This window comes from Mauremys reevesii, linkage group 24 (assembly GCF_016161935.1).
Source record: "Mauremys reevesii isolate NIE-2019 linkage group 24, ASM1616193v1, whole genome shotgun sequence".
Classification (NCBI taxonomy): domain Eukaryota; kingdom Metazoa; phylum Chordata; order Testudines; family Geoemydidae; genus Mauremys; species Mauremys reevesii.
Genome location: NC_052646.1, coordinates 21391043 through 21405371, shown reverse-complemented (window position 1 = coordinate 21405371; position 14329 = coordinate 21391043). Strand labels below are relative to the sequence as shown.

General features: G+C 65.6%; 1 protein-coding gene across 4 annotated transcripts in view; it reads right to left on the bottom strand.

Annotated features, from left to right (window-relative positions):
* Positions 1-11137: 11137 nt before the first annotated feature.
* The window catches only part of ATP1A3 (ATPase Na+/K+ transporting subunit alpha 3), a 30700-nt gene continuing 27508 nt past the window's right edge, over positions 11138-14329 (bottom strand). For all 4 annotated transcript variants that reach the window (XM_039512580.1, XM_039512582.1, XM_039512583.1 and 1 more), the window contains exons 20-23: positions 13782-13912; positions 13210-13311; positions 12146-12237; positions 11138-11978 (exon numbers count right to left, since the gene is read on the bottom strand). In XM_039512580.1, coding sequence (XP_039368514.1) covers positions 11950-11978; positions 12146-12237; positions 13210-13311; positions 13782-13912 — 354 coding nt within the window. In that variant the 3' untranslated portion in view covers positions 11138-11949. The remainder of the gene's footprint in view (positions 11979-12145; positions 12238-13209; positions 13312-13781; positions 13913-14329) is intronic.

Here is a 14329-nt window from a genome sequence, read left to right as displayed (position 1 = left end):
TCCATCACACCTCTCCCCCCTCCGAGACTGAACTGAGCGGGGTCACTGCCCAGTGACCCGGGGATGTTCGGGGCCCCCTCTCCGGGACAGCGCGTCCGCTATCAGGTTGGCACTTCCCTTCACGTGGACCACGTCCATGTCATAGTCCTGCAGGAGCAGGCTCCACCTCAGGAGCTTGGCGTTGGCTCCTTTCATCTGGTGCAGCCAGGTCAGGGGAGAGTGGTCGGTGCACACGGTGAAGTGGCGCCCAAAGAGATAGGGCTCCAGTTTCTTCAGGGCCCACACCATGGCCAGGCATTCCTTCTCGATGGCCGCGTAGTTCTGCTCCCGGGGTAGCAACTTCTTGCTCAGGTACACGATGGGGTGTCTCTCCCCCTTTTCATCCTCCTGCATCAACACCGCCCCCAGGCCCGTGTCTGAGGCGTCGGTGAACACCAGAAAGGGCTTGTCAAAGTTTGGGTTTGCCAGAACTGGGCCTCTGAGCAGAGCCTCCTTCAGTGCCTGGAGAGCCACCTGGCACTGCTCGGTCCAGACCACCTTGTCTGGCTTCCCCTTCTTGCACAGCTCAGTGATGGGGGCGGCTATAGCACTAAAGTGGGGCACGAACCTCCGATAGTACCCCACCATCCCAATAAAGGCCTGGACCTGCTTTTTAGTCTGGGGAGCGGGCCAGTCTCTGATCACCTCCACCTTGGCCGGTTCCGGCTTTAGGCAGCCGCTCCCCACCCGATGGCCCAGGTAAGATACTTCCGCCATCCCCACCTTGCACTTCTCAGCCTTGACGGTCAGTCCAGCCTCCCGGAGTCGGTCCAGCACTCGTCTAACCTGGGACACGTGGTCCTCCCAGGTCTGGCTGAAGACGCAGATGTCATCAATATACGCCACAGCAAACTCTCCATCCCCCTCAGCAGCTGATCCACCAGACGCTGGAAGGTGGCCGGTGCTCCCTTGAGGCCGAAGGGCAGGGTCAGAAACTCATAGAGCCCCAGGGGGGTAATGAAGGCCGATTTCAGCCTGGCATCAACGTCCAGCGGCACTTGCCAGTAGCCCTTTGTAAGATCCATGGTGGTGAGGTACCGAGCGCCTCCCAGCTTGTCCAGGAGCTCGTCAGGCCTGGGCATGGGGTAGGCATCAGATACGGTGATGGCATTGAGCTTTCGATAGTCCACGCAGAACCGGATCGACCCGTCCTTCTTGGGGACCAGCACCACTGGGGAGGCCCAGGGGCTGGCGGACGGCTGGATCACCCCCAAGGCCAGCATGTCCCTGACCTCTCTTTCTAGCTCCTGGGCAGTTTTGCCGGTGACCCGAAAAGGGGAGCATCGTATCGGGGTGTGTGCCCCAGTCTCCACCCGGTGGACAGTCACATTAGTGCGCCCAGGCTGGTTGGAAAACAGCTGTCGGTATAGATGCAGCACCCCTCTGATCTCAGCATGCTGGGCCGGGGTCAGCTGATCAGAGAGGGGAATCGCCTCCAGTGGGGAACCAGCCTTTGTCCCTGGGAATAGATCCACTAAAGGGTCATCCCCCGGCTCCTCCCAGTGCCCACACACGGCCAACACCATATTCCCCCTGTCATAGTATGGCTTCATCATATTCACATAGTACACCCGGCGGTGGTGCGCCCGGTTCGACAGCTCCACCACATAGTTTACCTCATTTAGTTGCTTAACAACCTTGAAGGGCCCTTCCCAGGCAGCCTGGAGTTTGTTTTTCCTCATGGGGATGAGAACCATCACTTGGTCCCCGGTGGCGAAGGCGCGGGCCCGCGCCGTGCGGTCGTACCAGACCTTCTGCTTCCTCTGGGCTCGGGCCAGATTCTCCCTGGCCAGGCCCATGAGCTCGGTAAGTCTTTCCCGGAAGGTCAGGACATACTCCACCACCGACTCTCCATCGGGAGCGGCCTTCCCCTCCCATTCGTCTCTCATCAGGTCCAGGGGCCTCCTTACCCGCCTTCCATATAACAGTTCGAAAGGCGAGAACCCAGTAGATTCCTGGGGTACCTCCCTGTACGCGAACAGCAGGTGAGGTAAGTACTTGTCCCAGTCCTGTGGGTGCTGGTGCATGAATGTTTTTAGCATCATCTTTAGCGTCCCGTTGAACCTCTCCACCAGCCCGTTGGTCTGGGGGTGATACGCTGAGGCCCAGCTGGGTCGGATCCCACATTTCTCCCACAGGGACTGGAGCAGCTTCGACATGAAGTTGGACCCCTGGTCCGTTAAGACTTCCTGGGGGAACCCCACCCGGCTGAAAATGGTCAGCAGCGCATCCGCCACGGTGTCTGCTTCGGTAGAGGACAAGGCCACCGCCTCGGGGTAGCGAGTGGCGAAATCTACCACCACCAAGAAGTATTTCTTCCCTGACCGGGTCGCCTTGCTGAGAGGTCCCACCATGTCCATCGCCACCTTCTGGAAAGGCTCTTCTATGATGGGCAAAGGCCTCAGAGCTGCTTTCCCCTTGTCCCGGGCCTTCCCCACCCGCTGGCAGGGGTCACAGGATTGGCAGTACTGTCGGACATGGGTAAAGACCCCAGGCCAGTAAAAGTTCTGTAGCAGCCTCTGCCTGGTGCGCCGGATTCCCTGGTGCCCGGCGAGGGGGATGTCATGGGCCAGGTACAGCAGCTTGTGGCGAAACTTCTGGGGAACCACCAGCTGCCTCCTGATCCCCCATGACTCCACCTCCCCGGGGGGAGCCCATTCTCGGTACAGGAACCCCTTCTCCCACAGGAACCTCTCCTTGCAACCTCTCCTCATGGTCTGTCCTGCACTGAGGTTAGCCCGGTCCCTGGGCTTCTGCAAGGAGGGATCTTTCTGCACCTTGGCCTGGAACTCAGCCGCTGGGACAGGGATGGGGACCTGCTCTCTCTCACCGGCTGGGTCTGGGGCCACAGCCTCTCTGGGCCGTGTCCCTGGGCGTTCCCTCCCCACCAGGTCAGGGTCCTGTGCCTCGGGCAGAGTACCCTCCCCATTGTCAGGGCGCAGTGCCCTGCGCCGACTCTGACTACGGGTCACGACCAGGGCACCCCGGGTATTGCCTGGCCAGGCCTCGAGGTCCCCCCCCATTAACACCTCTGTGGGCAAATGGGGGTGCACCCCCACGTCCTTGGGGCCCTCCTTGACCCTCCACTTCAGGTGCACCCTTGCCACAGGCACCTTGAATGGGGTCCCGCTCACGCCCATCAGGGTCAGGTAGGTATCAGGCACCATCTGATCTGGGGCCACCACCTCGGGCCGGGCCAGCGTCACCTCTGCGCCTGTGTCCCAGTACCCAGTGCCCTTCCTCCCATCCACCTCCAGGGGAACAAGGCACTGGTTCCGGAGGGGCAGCCCTGTGCCCACCCTGTAGACCAAAAACCCTGGGTCCGGAGCATCCAGCCCCCCAGAGGAGCTGACCTGGGGCTCTCCTCCCTCCTTCCCAGGTGGAACACTGCCAGCCCCCCTTTCCTGGGAATGCTGCCCCTCATCCGACCGGGTCTTTACCCAGTCAACCCTCTGCAGGTTGGGTCTGCTCGGTCTGTCCCTGAGCTTGGGGCACTGGGCCCGTATGTGGCCTCGTTGGCCACAGTGATAGCAGCCCATGTCTCGTGGGTCCCCTCGAGGGGGTCGGGTGGACCTGACGCTGGATGTTCCCCTTTGGTGGGGGTTCTCCATAGGGCCCCGCTGGGAGGCCCCGTGGTGACTCTCTCTCTGCGTTGAGGCAGGCCTGCTCCCTCGAGACGCCTCCCTGCCAGCCCCTGCCCAACGGTCCACAAACTCGTCGGCCAGCCGGCCTGCTTGCTGCGGGTTCTCCGGCTTCTGGTCCATCACCCACCGCCTCAGGTCCGACGGGCACTGCTCATACAGGTGCTCCAGTACGACTAGGTCAAGCAGGTCCTCTCTGGTTTGGGCCCCAGCTGTCCACTTGCGGGCATATCCCTGCGCCCGGTTGACCAGTTGCAGGTATGTGACCTCCCGGGTCTTATGTTGACTCCGGAACCTCTTCCGGTACATCTCCGGGGTCAGCCCAAACTCGCGGAGCAGGGCCTCTTTGAACAGGTTGTAGTCCCCTGCCTCCGCCCCTCTCATTCGGCTGTACACCTCCACGGCGGTGGAGTCCAGTAAGGGGGTGAGGCGCCGGATCCTGTCTGCGGGGTCAACCTGGTGCAGCTCACAGGCGTTCTCAAAGGCCATCAGGAAGGTGTCTATGTCCTCCCCCTCCTTCCGCCGGGCCAGGAAGCTCTTATCGAAGCTCTTTGCAGCTTGGGTCCCCCCTCACTCACCGTAGCCGGGGCCTCCCTGCTTTTCAGCTGGGCCAGGGCCAGCTCATGTTTACGCTGCTTCTCCTTCTCCTCCCGCTCCTGTCTCAGTTCTTGCCTCCTTAACTCGAGCGCCTCCCTGTCATATTCCAGCCGCCTCCGCTCCAGGGACAGGGAGCTCCGCCGGGACGATCCCCTGCTGGCCACTGAGCCCTCGGTAGTCGCTGGGCTCCCCCTCCCCCTCCCCCTCCGCCTAGGGGTGGGGGGTCTCGAGGAGCCCTCAGCGACCGGCTGACCACTCCCAGCGGGTACAGACACTGGTGCCTGCGCTGCATCTGCCCGGCTGCTTCCCTCAGAGACAGGGACCGGTTCATCCCTGCGATCTCTCTCCTCCAGCCGGGCAATCAGCTGGGCCTTGGTGAGCTTCCCATGGCGCAGCCCCCCATGCTTGCACAGCTCCACCAGCTCACACTTGCACTTCTGGGAATACATCTTCCTGCTGGCCGCTCGCAGGCCGGGGTGCTCGCCGCTCCCCACGGGTTCCAGGGGGACCCCTAGTGTGCCAGGCCTTGAGGTCACCACCTCTCTGCCAGGGTCGAGCTGCAGCCTCCTCCGCCCCTGGGATCGCTCGCTGCGACCCCCCGGGGGATCTGGTCACACTCTCCCAGGGGTTAATCGCCCCTTCGTTTTACTGCTCCCCAGTCACTCACTGCAGGAAGCACCGTCCACGGGGTGCCGCCGATCCCACCGCTGCCACCAGTTGCCACGGAGTGTGGGGGAGTCCGGCCCTGCACCCCTCTTCCTGGACTCACAGTGACTCTCAGCCACCCAGTAAAACAGAAGGTTTATTGGACACAGGAACACAGGATACAGCAGAGCTCGTGTTCAGAGCCAGGACCCCTCAATCTGGCCTCTCTGGGGGTTCAGGGTGCTTGGATCCCAGCCTAGGATCCCCTGGAAACCCACCGCCCAGCTCCCAACCGAAGACTGACTTCACTCCCCCCTTCCCTTTGTCTAGCCCCAGCCAGAGGTGTCACCTCCCCTCCCCCAGGCCTAGCTCATGTTACAGACTGAATACCATTCACCTGCACGTCCACCAATGTAATATACGCCATCATATGCCAGCAATGCCCCTCTGCTATGTACATCGGCCAAACTGGACAGTCTCTAAGGAAAAGGATAAATGGACACAAATCAGACATTAGGAATGGCAATATACAAAAACCTGTAGGAGACACTTCAACCTCCCTGGCCACACAATAGCAGATCTTAAGGTGGCCATCCTCCAGCAAAAAAACTTCAGGACCAGACTTCAAAGAGAAACTGCTGAGCTCCAGCTCATCTGCAAATTTAACACCATCAGCTTAGGACTAAACAAAGACTGTGAATGGCTTGCCAATTACAGAACCAGTTTCTCCTCCCTTGGTTTTCACACCTCAACTGCTAGAACAGGGCCTCATCCTCCCTGATTGATCTGACCTCGTTATCTCTAGCTTGCTTCTTGCTTGCTTATATATACCTGCCCCAGGAAATTTCCACCACTTGCATCCGACGAAGTGGGTATTCACCCACGAAAGCTCATGCTGCAAAACGTCTGTTAGTCTATAAGGTGCCACAGGATTCTTTGCTGCTTCTACAGAACCAGACTAACATGGCTACCCCTCTGATACTTGCATCTCACCTAAAATCCTCCCTGGCTCTCCCCTCCCCCACATAGACAGTCCCTGCTCCACCACAGGGATTGTCCGTGTTTGTCCCATTGTGTCGCTGGCTGGAGTCGGGGGGTGACGGTCGCTGGCTGGAGTCGGGGTGACAGTGGCTGGCTGGAGTCGGGGGGTGACGGTGGCTGGCTGGAGTCGGGGGGTGACGGTCGCTGGCTGGAGTCGGGGTGACAGTGGCTGGAGGCGGGAGGTGACGGTCGCTGGCTGGAGTCCGGGTGACAGTGGCTGGAGTCGGGGGGTGACGGTGGCTGGAGTCGGGGGGTGACAGTCGCTGGCTGGAGTTGGGGGTGACAGTGGCTGGCGTCAGGGGGTGACGGTCGCTGGCTGGAGTCAGGGGGTGACGGTCGCTGGCTGGAGTCAGGGTGACGGTGGCTGGAGTCGGGGGGTGACAGTCGCTGGCTGGAGTTGGGGTGACAGTGGCTGGAGTTGGGGGTGACGGTCGCGGGCTGGAGTCAGGGTGACAGTGGCTGGAGTCGGGGGGTGACAGTCGCTGGCTGGAGTTGGGGGTGACGGTCGCTGGCTGCAGTCGGGGTGACGGTGGCTGGAGTCGGGGTGACGGTCGCTGGCTGCAGTCGGGGTGACGGTGGCTGGAGTCGGGGTGACGGTCGCTGGCTGCAGTCAGGGGTGACGGTGGCTGGAGACGGGGTGACGGTGCCTGGCTGGAGTCGGGGTGACAGTCACTGGCTGGAGTCGGGGTGACAGTGGCTGGAGGCGGGGGTGACGGTGGCTGGCTGGAGGCGGGGGTGACGGTCGCTGGCTGGAGTCGGGGTGACAGTCACTGGCTGGAGTTGGGGGTGACGGTGGCTGGAGTCGGGGGTGACGGTCGCTGGCTGGAGTCGGGGTGACGGTCACTGGCTGGAGTCAGGGGTGACGGTGGCTGGAGTTGGGGTGACGGTGGCTGGAGTCGGGGTGACGGTCGCTGGCTGGAGTCAGGGTGACGGTGGCTGGAGTCAGGGTGACGGTGGCTGGAGTCGGGGGTGACGGTCGCTGGCTGGAGTCGGGGTGACAGTGGCTGGAGTTGGGGGGTGACGGTCGCTGGCTGGAGTCGGGGGGTGACGGTGGCTGGAGTCGGGGTGACAGTCGCTGGCTGGAGTTGGGGGTGACAGTGGCTGGAGTCGGGGGTGACGGTCGCTGGCTGGAGTCAGGGTGACGGTGGCTGGAGTCGGGGGGTGACCGTTGCTGGCTGGAGTCGGGGGTGACAGTCGCTGGCTGGAGGGAGGGTGACGGTGGCTGGAGTCGGGGGGGACGGTCGCTGGCGGGAGTCGGGGAGTGACGGTGGCTGGAGTCAGGGGGTGACAGTCACTGGCTGGAGTCAGGGTGACGGTGGCTGGAGTTGGGGGGTGACGGTCGCTGGCTGGAGTTGGGTGTGACGGTGGCTGGAGTCAGGGGGTGACAGTCGCTGGCTGGAGTTGGGGGTGACAGTGGCTGGAGTCGGGGGTGACCGTCGCTGGCTGGAGTCAGGGTGACGGTCGCTGGCTGGAGTCGGGGGGTGACGGTGGCTGGAGTCGGGGGGTGACGGTCGCTCGCTGGAGGCGGGGGGTGACGGTCAGTGGCTGGAGGAGGGGGTGACAGGGGCGGGAGTCGGGGGGTGACGGTCACTGGCTGGAGTCCGGGGGTGACGGTGGCTGGAGTCAGGGGGTGACAGTCACTGGCTGGAGTCAGGGTGACGGTGGCTGGAGTTGGGGGTGACGGTCGCTGGCTGGAGTCGGGGCGTGACGGTGGCTGGAGTCAGGGGGTGACAGTCGCTGGCGGGAGTTGGGGGTGACAGTGGCTGGAGTCGGGGGTGACAGTCGCTGGCTGGAGTCAGGGTGACGGTCGCTGGCTGGAGTCGGGGGGTGACAGTGGCTGGAGTCGGGGGGTGACAGTCACTGGCTGGAGTCGGGGGATGACGGTCAGTGGCTGGAGTCGGGGGGTGACGGTGGCTGGAGTCGGGGGGTGACGGTCAGTGGCTGGAGTCGGGGGGTGATGGTCGCTGGCTGGAGTGGGGGGTGACGGTGGCTGGAGTCAGGGGGTGACAGTCGCTGGCTGGAGTCGGGGGGTGACAGTGGCTGGAGTCGGGGGGTGATGGTCGCTGGCTGGAGTCGGGGTGACAGTGGCTGGAGTCGGGGGGTGACGGTGGCTGGAGTCGGGGGGTGACGGTCGCTGGCTGGAGTCGGGGGTGACAGTCGCTGAGATGAGAGCTGGTGTCTCAGCCACAGGACATGCGGTGGCTCGAGTCTCCCCGGGGCCAGGAGGCGTTTGGCCCAGGGCCCCGCAGACTGTCCCTCACCTGGGAGGAGACGGGGGTTACTAGGAGACCGGGAAGGGGGACACGGAAGTGGTTGAAGGGGGGACGACAGCGGGTCACCCCGAAAGGGGAACTGCCAGGCTGGGGAGTCGCTAGCGGAGCCCCTCACGGCTCCGTCTGGGACCAGCCGGATTTACCGGGTTCATTACAGCCCTTGTGGGGGGCGGGGGGTTGCAGCTGGCCCGGGGGGGAGGCATTGGCAGGGCGGGGGAGGACCGGAATATCCCACCCGGTGACCTGGGCGACCCTGTGAACTGGAGTCACAGAAACAGACGAGATTTCACTGGGCGAAGCGCCAGGTCCTGCGTCCGGGGCTGACGAGCCTGTTTGCTCTGCGCTGGGGCCGTGCCAGTCGGCAGGACCGAGGAGTATTGGCCGATCGCAGGCTGGCTGAGCCGTCGGCGGGACCGAGGAGTATTGGCCGATCGCAGGCTGGCTGAGCCGTCGGCAGGACCGAGGAGTATTGGCCGATCGCAGGCTGGCTGAGCCATCGGCGGGACCGAGGAGTATTGGCCGATCGCAGGCTGGGTCAGCCGTCGGCAGGACCGAGGAGTATTGGCTGATCGCAGGCTGGCTGAGCCGTCGGCGGGACCCAGGAGTATTGGCCGATCGCAGGCTGGCTGAGCCATCGGCGGGACCGAGGAGTATTGGCCGATCGCAGGCTGGCTGAGCCGTCGGCGGGACCGAGGAGTATTGGCCGATCGCAGGCTGGCTGAGCCGTCGGCGGGACCGAGGAGTATTGGCCGATCGCAGGCTGGCTGAGCCGTCGGCGGGACCGAGGAGTATTGGCCGATCGCAGGCTGGCTGAGCCGTCGGCGGGACCCAGGAGTATTGGCCGATCGCAGGCTGGCTGAGCCGTCGGCGGGACGTGGCCGTGACAGGCGAATGCAGCCCTGGGCTGCCCCAGGCGAGGAGCAGAGCTCGGGGGGAGCCAGGAGGCGTCCGTGCGGGCGGTTCTGGGCTCCCTCGTGGAAGGACGATGAATTCAGCCTGGGCCGGGGCAGAGGAGGGCGACAGGGAAAACCGACCTTGTGAGAGGAGCCGCAAAGGGCTCGGCTTGTCCGGCTGCCCGGCCGCGGGGAGCTCGGGGCACCGCGTCCGGGGAATCCGGCCGAGGGAGAAACGCCAGGCAGGGGCAGGAGCTTCAGTGCAGCGCCAGGTGCCAGCTTGAGATGAGGGAAGGTTCGACCCACGGCGCAGTGGGGGAAACGCCGACCTGCCCTCGGGTGTGTGCGGGGGGGGGCAGGGACAGGGAGAGGGGCCGGCGGCCGCCCAGCAATGGCGCGCGGCCCTGTAGCAACCCCCCCATGGCCGGGGATGGACACGAGCCGGGGGGGCTCGGAGGTACCCCAGCGAATTCTTGCCCCAGGCTCTGCCTGCTGGCTCTCGCCCCCACGCGCAGGGGCTGGCTGGTCGCCAGACTCGGGCGGGATTGGCAGAGACCCGGGGGGGGGTCACCTTCCCCTGCACTGGGGCCCGGGGCCCTGGCAGGTGGAGTCTCTGTCACGTGAGTCTGTGACCCGCGATTTGGGGCCGGCGGTGACTCAGCCGGAGCTGGGGGAGGGGGGGCGGGTTCTGGGCCCTGCGAGCTGCCGGGGGTCAGACGAGGCCGCGCTGGGTCCGCCCGACGTCAGGGGCGTCTCTGAGACCGATTATAAACCGCCCCAGTGTCCCCGAGGGCCGTGCCGCCGGCTGTCAGAACCGGGCCGACTGGAGCTGGGGGGCCGATGGTCCTTTCTCTGCTCCAAGAGTTCCCAGGTGCCAAGTTCTGCCCCCCCCCCGGCACTGCTGGCAGGGCAGGCCCAGACTTTGCCCCCCCCATGCGCAGCCCCCCCAATATAGACTGGTTTGTGGGCAGTGATTTTGGGGCGCTGCAGCAGCGGCACCAGGCAGTCGGGGCAGAGCCCTGGCGGGAGCTGGCAACAGGTGCCAGGCTGGGGGCACCCCCGGCTTGGCCTGGCGGCTGCTGCCCCCCCTCACCGTGCACCGGGGGCTCCCTGCACCTCTCGCCCTGCCTGCGACACAGGGATGGGGGGACCCCAACGTGACGCTCTCAGCTGGGCCCTGAATGTGGCCCCTGGCTGGGCTCCCCACACCACGCGCCGTTCCTGGGGCCAGGCCCTGCTCAGAGCCTCGTGCTGCCCCCTCGGAACGGGGCCTTGAATCCCGCCCCCCCTCCAGTGGCCCAGGCCCCTCCCGGGGCGGGGGGGGGGCTCCAGTCCCCGTGTGTGGGCGCCAGAGTGCGACCCCCAGCGAGGGGCCCTGGGGGCTCTGCCGCAGGGCTCGGGGGGCCCCCAGCAGCCCCTGAGCTCACTGGCCAAGCACTGCAGGGAGCCCCCTGCCCCACTCGCCCCGTGGGAGGATTTGGGGGCTCCGGCCCCTTGGAGGGCACGGACCCCCCCAGCTCCACTGGGGCAGCCCCAGGGACGGGCTGAGTTACAGCACCTCCCCCCCCGCTCTGTTAAGGGGAATCAGTGGGGGGGGGGGCTGGGAGCCAGGACGCCTGGGTTCTAGCCCAGCACTCGGTGTGTGTGGGGCGGGGGGACGTCAGGCTCCCCCAGGCCCTGCCCAACAACGTCAGTAACAGTCATCCTCCATCGCCACGGCAACAGACAGCCGCTGGTTGCCATAACAATGACCCCCCCCAGGCACCTGACCCTGGCTCCCCGTCCCTGAGGTGGGGGAAGCTGGGAGGAGCCGGGGGGGCGCATCATGCAGTGACTGACACCCCCCCCCAGCTCAGTCTTTTGGCCTGGCCGGCTCCAGCTCCCGCTCCTCATTCCCGGGTGGGGGGGGGCAGGAAGGCGCCGGCTCCGCCCTGTCCAGTGGCAGGGAGTTCCCCCCCCGGGTCCCCGCCCCCCCCCCCCCCCCCGTCACAACGCGCGGCACATTGTCCAGGGCTGGTTTCATTTTTATTTGTTAAATTGAGTTTGTTTTTGTCACATGACGACACGATCCCCAAAGGGGGGGGTAAGGCCCCCCCAGCACACACAGGGCGGGGGAGGGGGAGTGAGCACAACACCCCTCCCCATGGACACTGGCGGTGGGTGGGAGGGACAAACCCCCCCAGCCATAGGGACCCCCCCACCAGGCCCATCACTTGGAATCTGGGGTCAAGGGGCAGCAGCAGGATCCCCCAACCCCTCGGACAGGGCCCGGGGGGGGGCAGGGGGAGCTATTGGCTTGGTAAAGGCATGCGGGGGGGGGTTAGGACTCCTGGGTTCTATTCCACAACCCCTCCCTGGTGCTCTGCTGACCCCCCCCCCCGAGTCTGCCCCCCAGTCTGGGGCTGAGGGCTGGCTCCTGCCCCCCGTGCCCCACTGGGAATGGAGAAGGGGGTGACCTGGGGGGAGGACGATGGGGGATCTGTGTGCTGAGGGGAAGAACCAGACACTTGGGGGGGGAGGACAGGGACCCTGTGTGACCGGGGGGGTCTCTATCTCCTGGGACTGTCCCCCCCAATGGACAAGAGCCCCCCTGACTGCTCCCAGCCCCCCCTTAGCTCTGGGGATCCTGGGTTCGGTCCCAGCAGTGGCGGGATGTTGGTGACACAATAAATACCCCCCCCAGGCGAGGACGGGGGGGCAGGGACAGTTTCATAGTCTCAGCCACGCGGGTCGGGGGACGAGTCACTTTCCTCCGAGCCAACGTCCCACCAGCCTCGTGGGCTCCAGCGCGGGGGGGGGCGGCTGGCAGCGGGGGGGGGCTCAGTAGTAGGTTTCTTTCTCGACCCAGCCTGTGACAGAGAGGGGGGGTTAATGCTAGGCAAGGACACCCCTGTTTGGCACCTCCCCCCACATATCACCCCACCCTCCCCCATCTTCCTTACCCCTCCCCCGGCTCCTTCATATCCCTCCATCCCCCTTCTACCTCCCGCCATCAGCCCGCCAAGTCGCCCCCCACCTCCGGGGTTCCGGCGCAGGATGAGTTTCCGGATCTCGTCGTACACGAAGATGAGGAAGCTGTACGGGAAGGCACAGAACCACCAGCTGGGCCTGGACGGGACAGAACCGGGGGGTGGGGGGGTTAGTGTCAGCAGTGGGGGGGGACGCTGCACCCTGACCAGCAGACGCAAGGGGATTGCTGCTGGCTCCCAGGGCTGGCACCTCCCCCGGCCAGGAACCCCCCCCCCCCAGGGCTACAGGGACCCTCCCCCGGCCAGGAACCTCCCCCAGGGCTGCAGGAAAGCTCCCCGGCCAGGAACACCCCCAGGGCTGCAGGGACCCTCCCGGCCAGGAACCCCAGCCAGGAAACCCCCAGGGCTACAGGAACCTCCCGGCCAGGAACCCCATGGCTACAGGAACCTCCCCAGCCAGGAACCTCCCCAGGGCTGCAGGAAAGCTCCCCGGCCAGGAACACCCCAGGGCTGCAGGGACCCTCCCCCAGCCAGGAACACCCCCATGGCTACAGAGAACCTCCCCGGCCAGGAAACCCCCAGCCAGGAAACCCCAGGGCTACAGGAACCTCCCGCCCAGGAACCCCAGGGCTACAGGAACCTCCCCGCCCAGGAACCCCAGCCAGGAAACCGCCCCCAGGGCTGCAGGGAACCTTCCCCGGCCAGGAACCCCAGGGCTGCAGGAACCCCTCCCACCAGGACGCCCCCAGGTGTCCTCCCCTCCCGCAGTACAGGATCCCCACATTGAAGGGTAGCAAAGGCACCTCCCCTTGGGTCTATCCCCCCCCCCGGGCTGCAGCCCCTCACTCCCTGCACCAGGGGTTCCCCAAAAGGCCAATGAGCCCCTCCCTCTCTGCTGGCCCCACAGCAGCCCCTGGTGGGTGAAAGGTGCAATTGCAGCGCTGCCTCCCCGGCAGAATCGGTCGCTCTGCGGGGGACGTGAATTCTGCGTTGTTTCTTTTGTTAACACTGAAGGGCTGTGGCCCCCTGGATCCCCCCCATTGCAGCACCGGGGATTCCCCCCGGAGAAGCAGGGGCTCACCCAGCGGGGTCCCTCCACCCCCGCACTCACTTCAGGGGGTACATCCGCAGCGCCACATCCATGCCAGGGCAGTAGGACAGGAAGGCGGCCAGCGCTGTCTCCTCAAAGAGCCCGAAAATCAGGATCTTGTTCCTGAGAGAGAGACAATGAAACAGCGCCCGCGGTGCCCCTCACTCCCGACCTGCAGCCCCCTGCTAGCCCAGCCCTGCCCCCACCAGCTCTGCCGGTGCCCCTCACTCCCGACCTGCAGCCCCCTGCTAGCCCAGCCCTGCCCCCACCAGCTCTGCCGGTGCCCCTCACTCCCGACCCGCAGCCCCCTGCCAGCCCTGGGCTCCCCCTCACCCCCACGTCCAGTTAGTGCCCCTCACTCCCGCCCCGATGCCCCTGCTAGCCCAGCCCTGCCCCCCCAGCTCTGCCGGTGCCCCTCACTCCCGACCCGCAGCCCCTGCTAGCCCAGCCCTGGGCTCCCTCTCACCCCCACGTCCAGTTAGTGCCCCTCACTCCCGACCTGCAGCCCCTGCCAGCCCAGCCCTGCCCCCCCAGCTCTGCCGGTGCCCCTCACTCCCGACCCGCAGCCCCTGCCAGCCCGGCGCCTGTCTCACTTCATGCCCTGCTGGAACACTGAGTTTCTCCTGGTTTTGCAGATGATCAGATCAGCCCATTGCACCACCACGATGCTGACGAAGAAGGACGTGTGGCAGGTGAACTCCACCACCTTGCGCTGCTCATACGTCTGGGGGGGGGGAGAAGGGGAGGGTGTCAGTACCAGCCCCCCCCCCCAAACTGCCCCCCAGCCCAGGCTGCCCCCAGCCATTTCCGTCAGGTGCCGATGAGCTCACAATGTCAGGGTCGTGTGTGTGGCCCTGACGCCCCCTGCTGGAGGGTTTGTGTGCGGGGTGGGGGGCCTGATGCCCCCTGCTGGAGGGTGTGGGGGGGCCCTGCTGGAGGGGGGTGTGTGTGTATGGCCCTGACGCCCCCTGCTGGAGGGGGGGCCTGATGCCCCCTGCTGGAGGGGGTTGGGGGGGCCCTGACGCCCCCTGCTGGAGGGTTTGTGTGCGGGGTGGGGGGCCTGATGCCCCCTGCTGGAGGGTGTGGGGGGGGGCCCTGCTGGAGGGGGGGTGTGTGTGTATGGCCCTGACGCCCTCTGCTG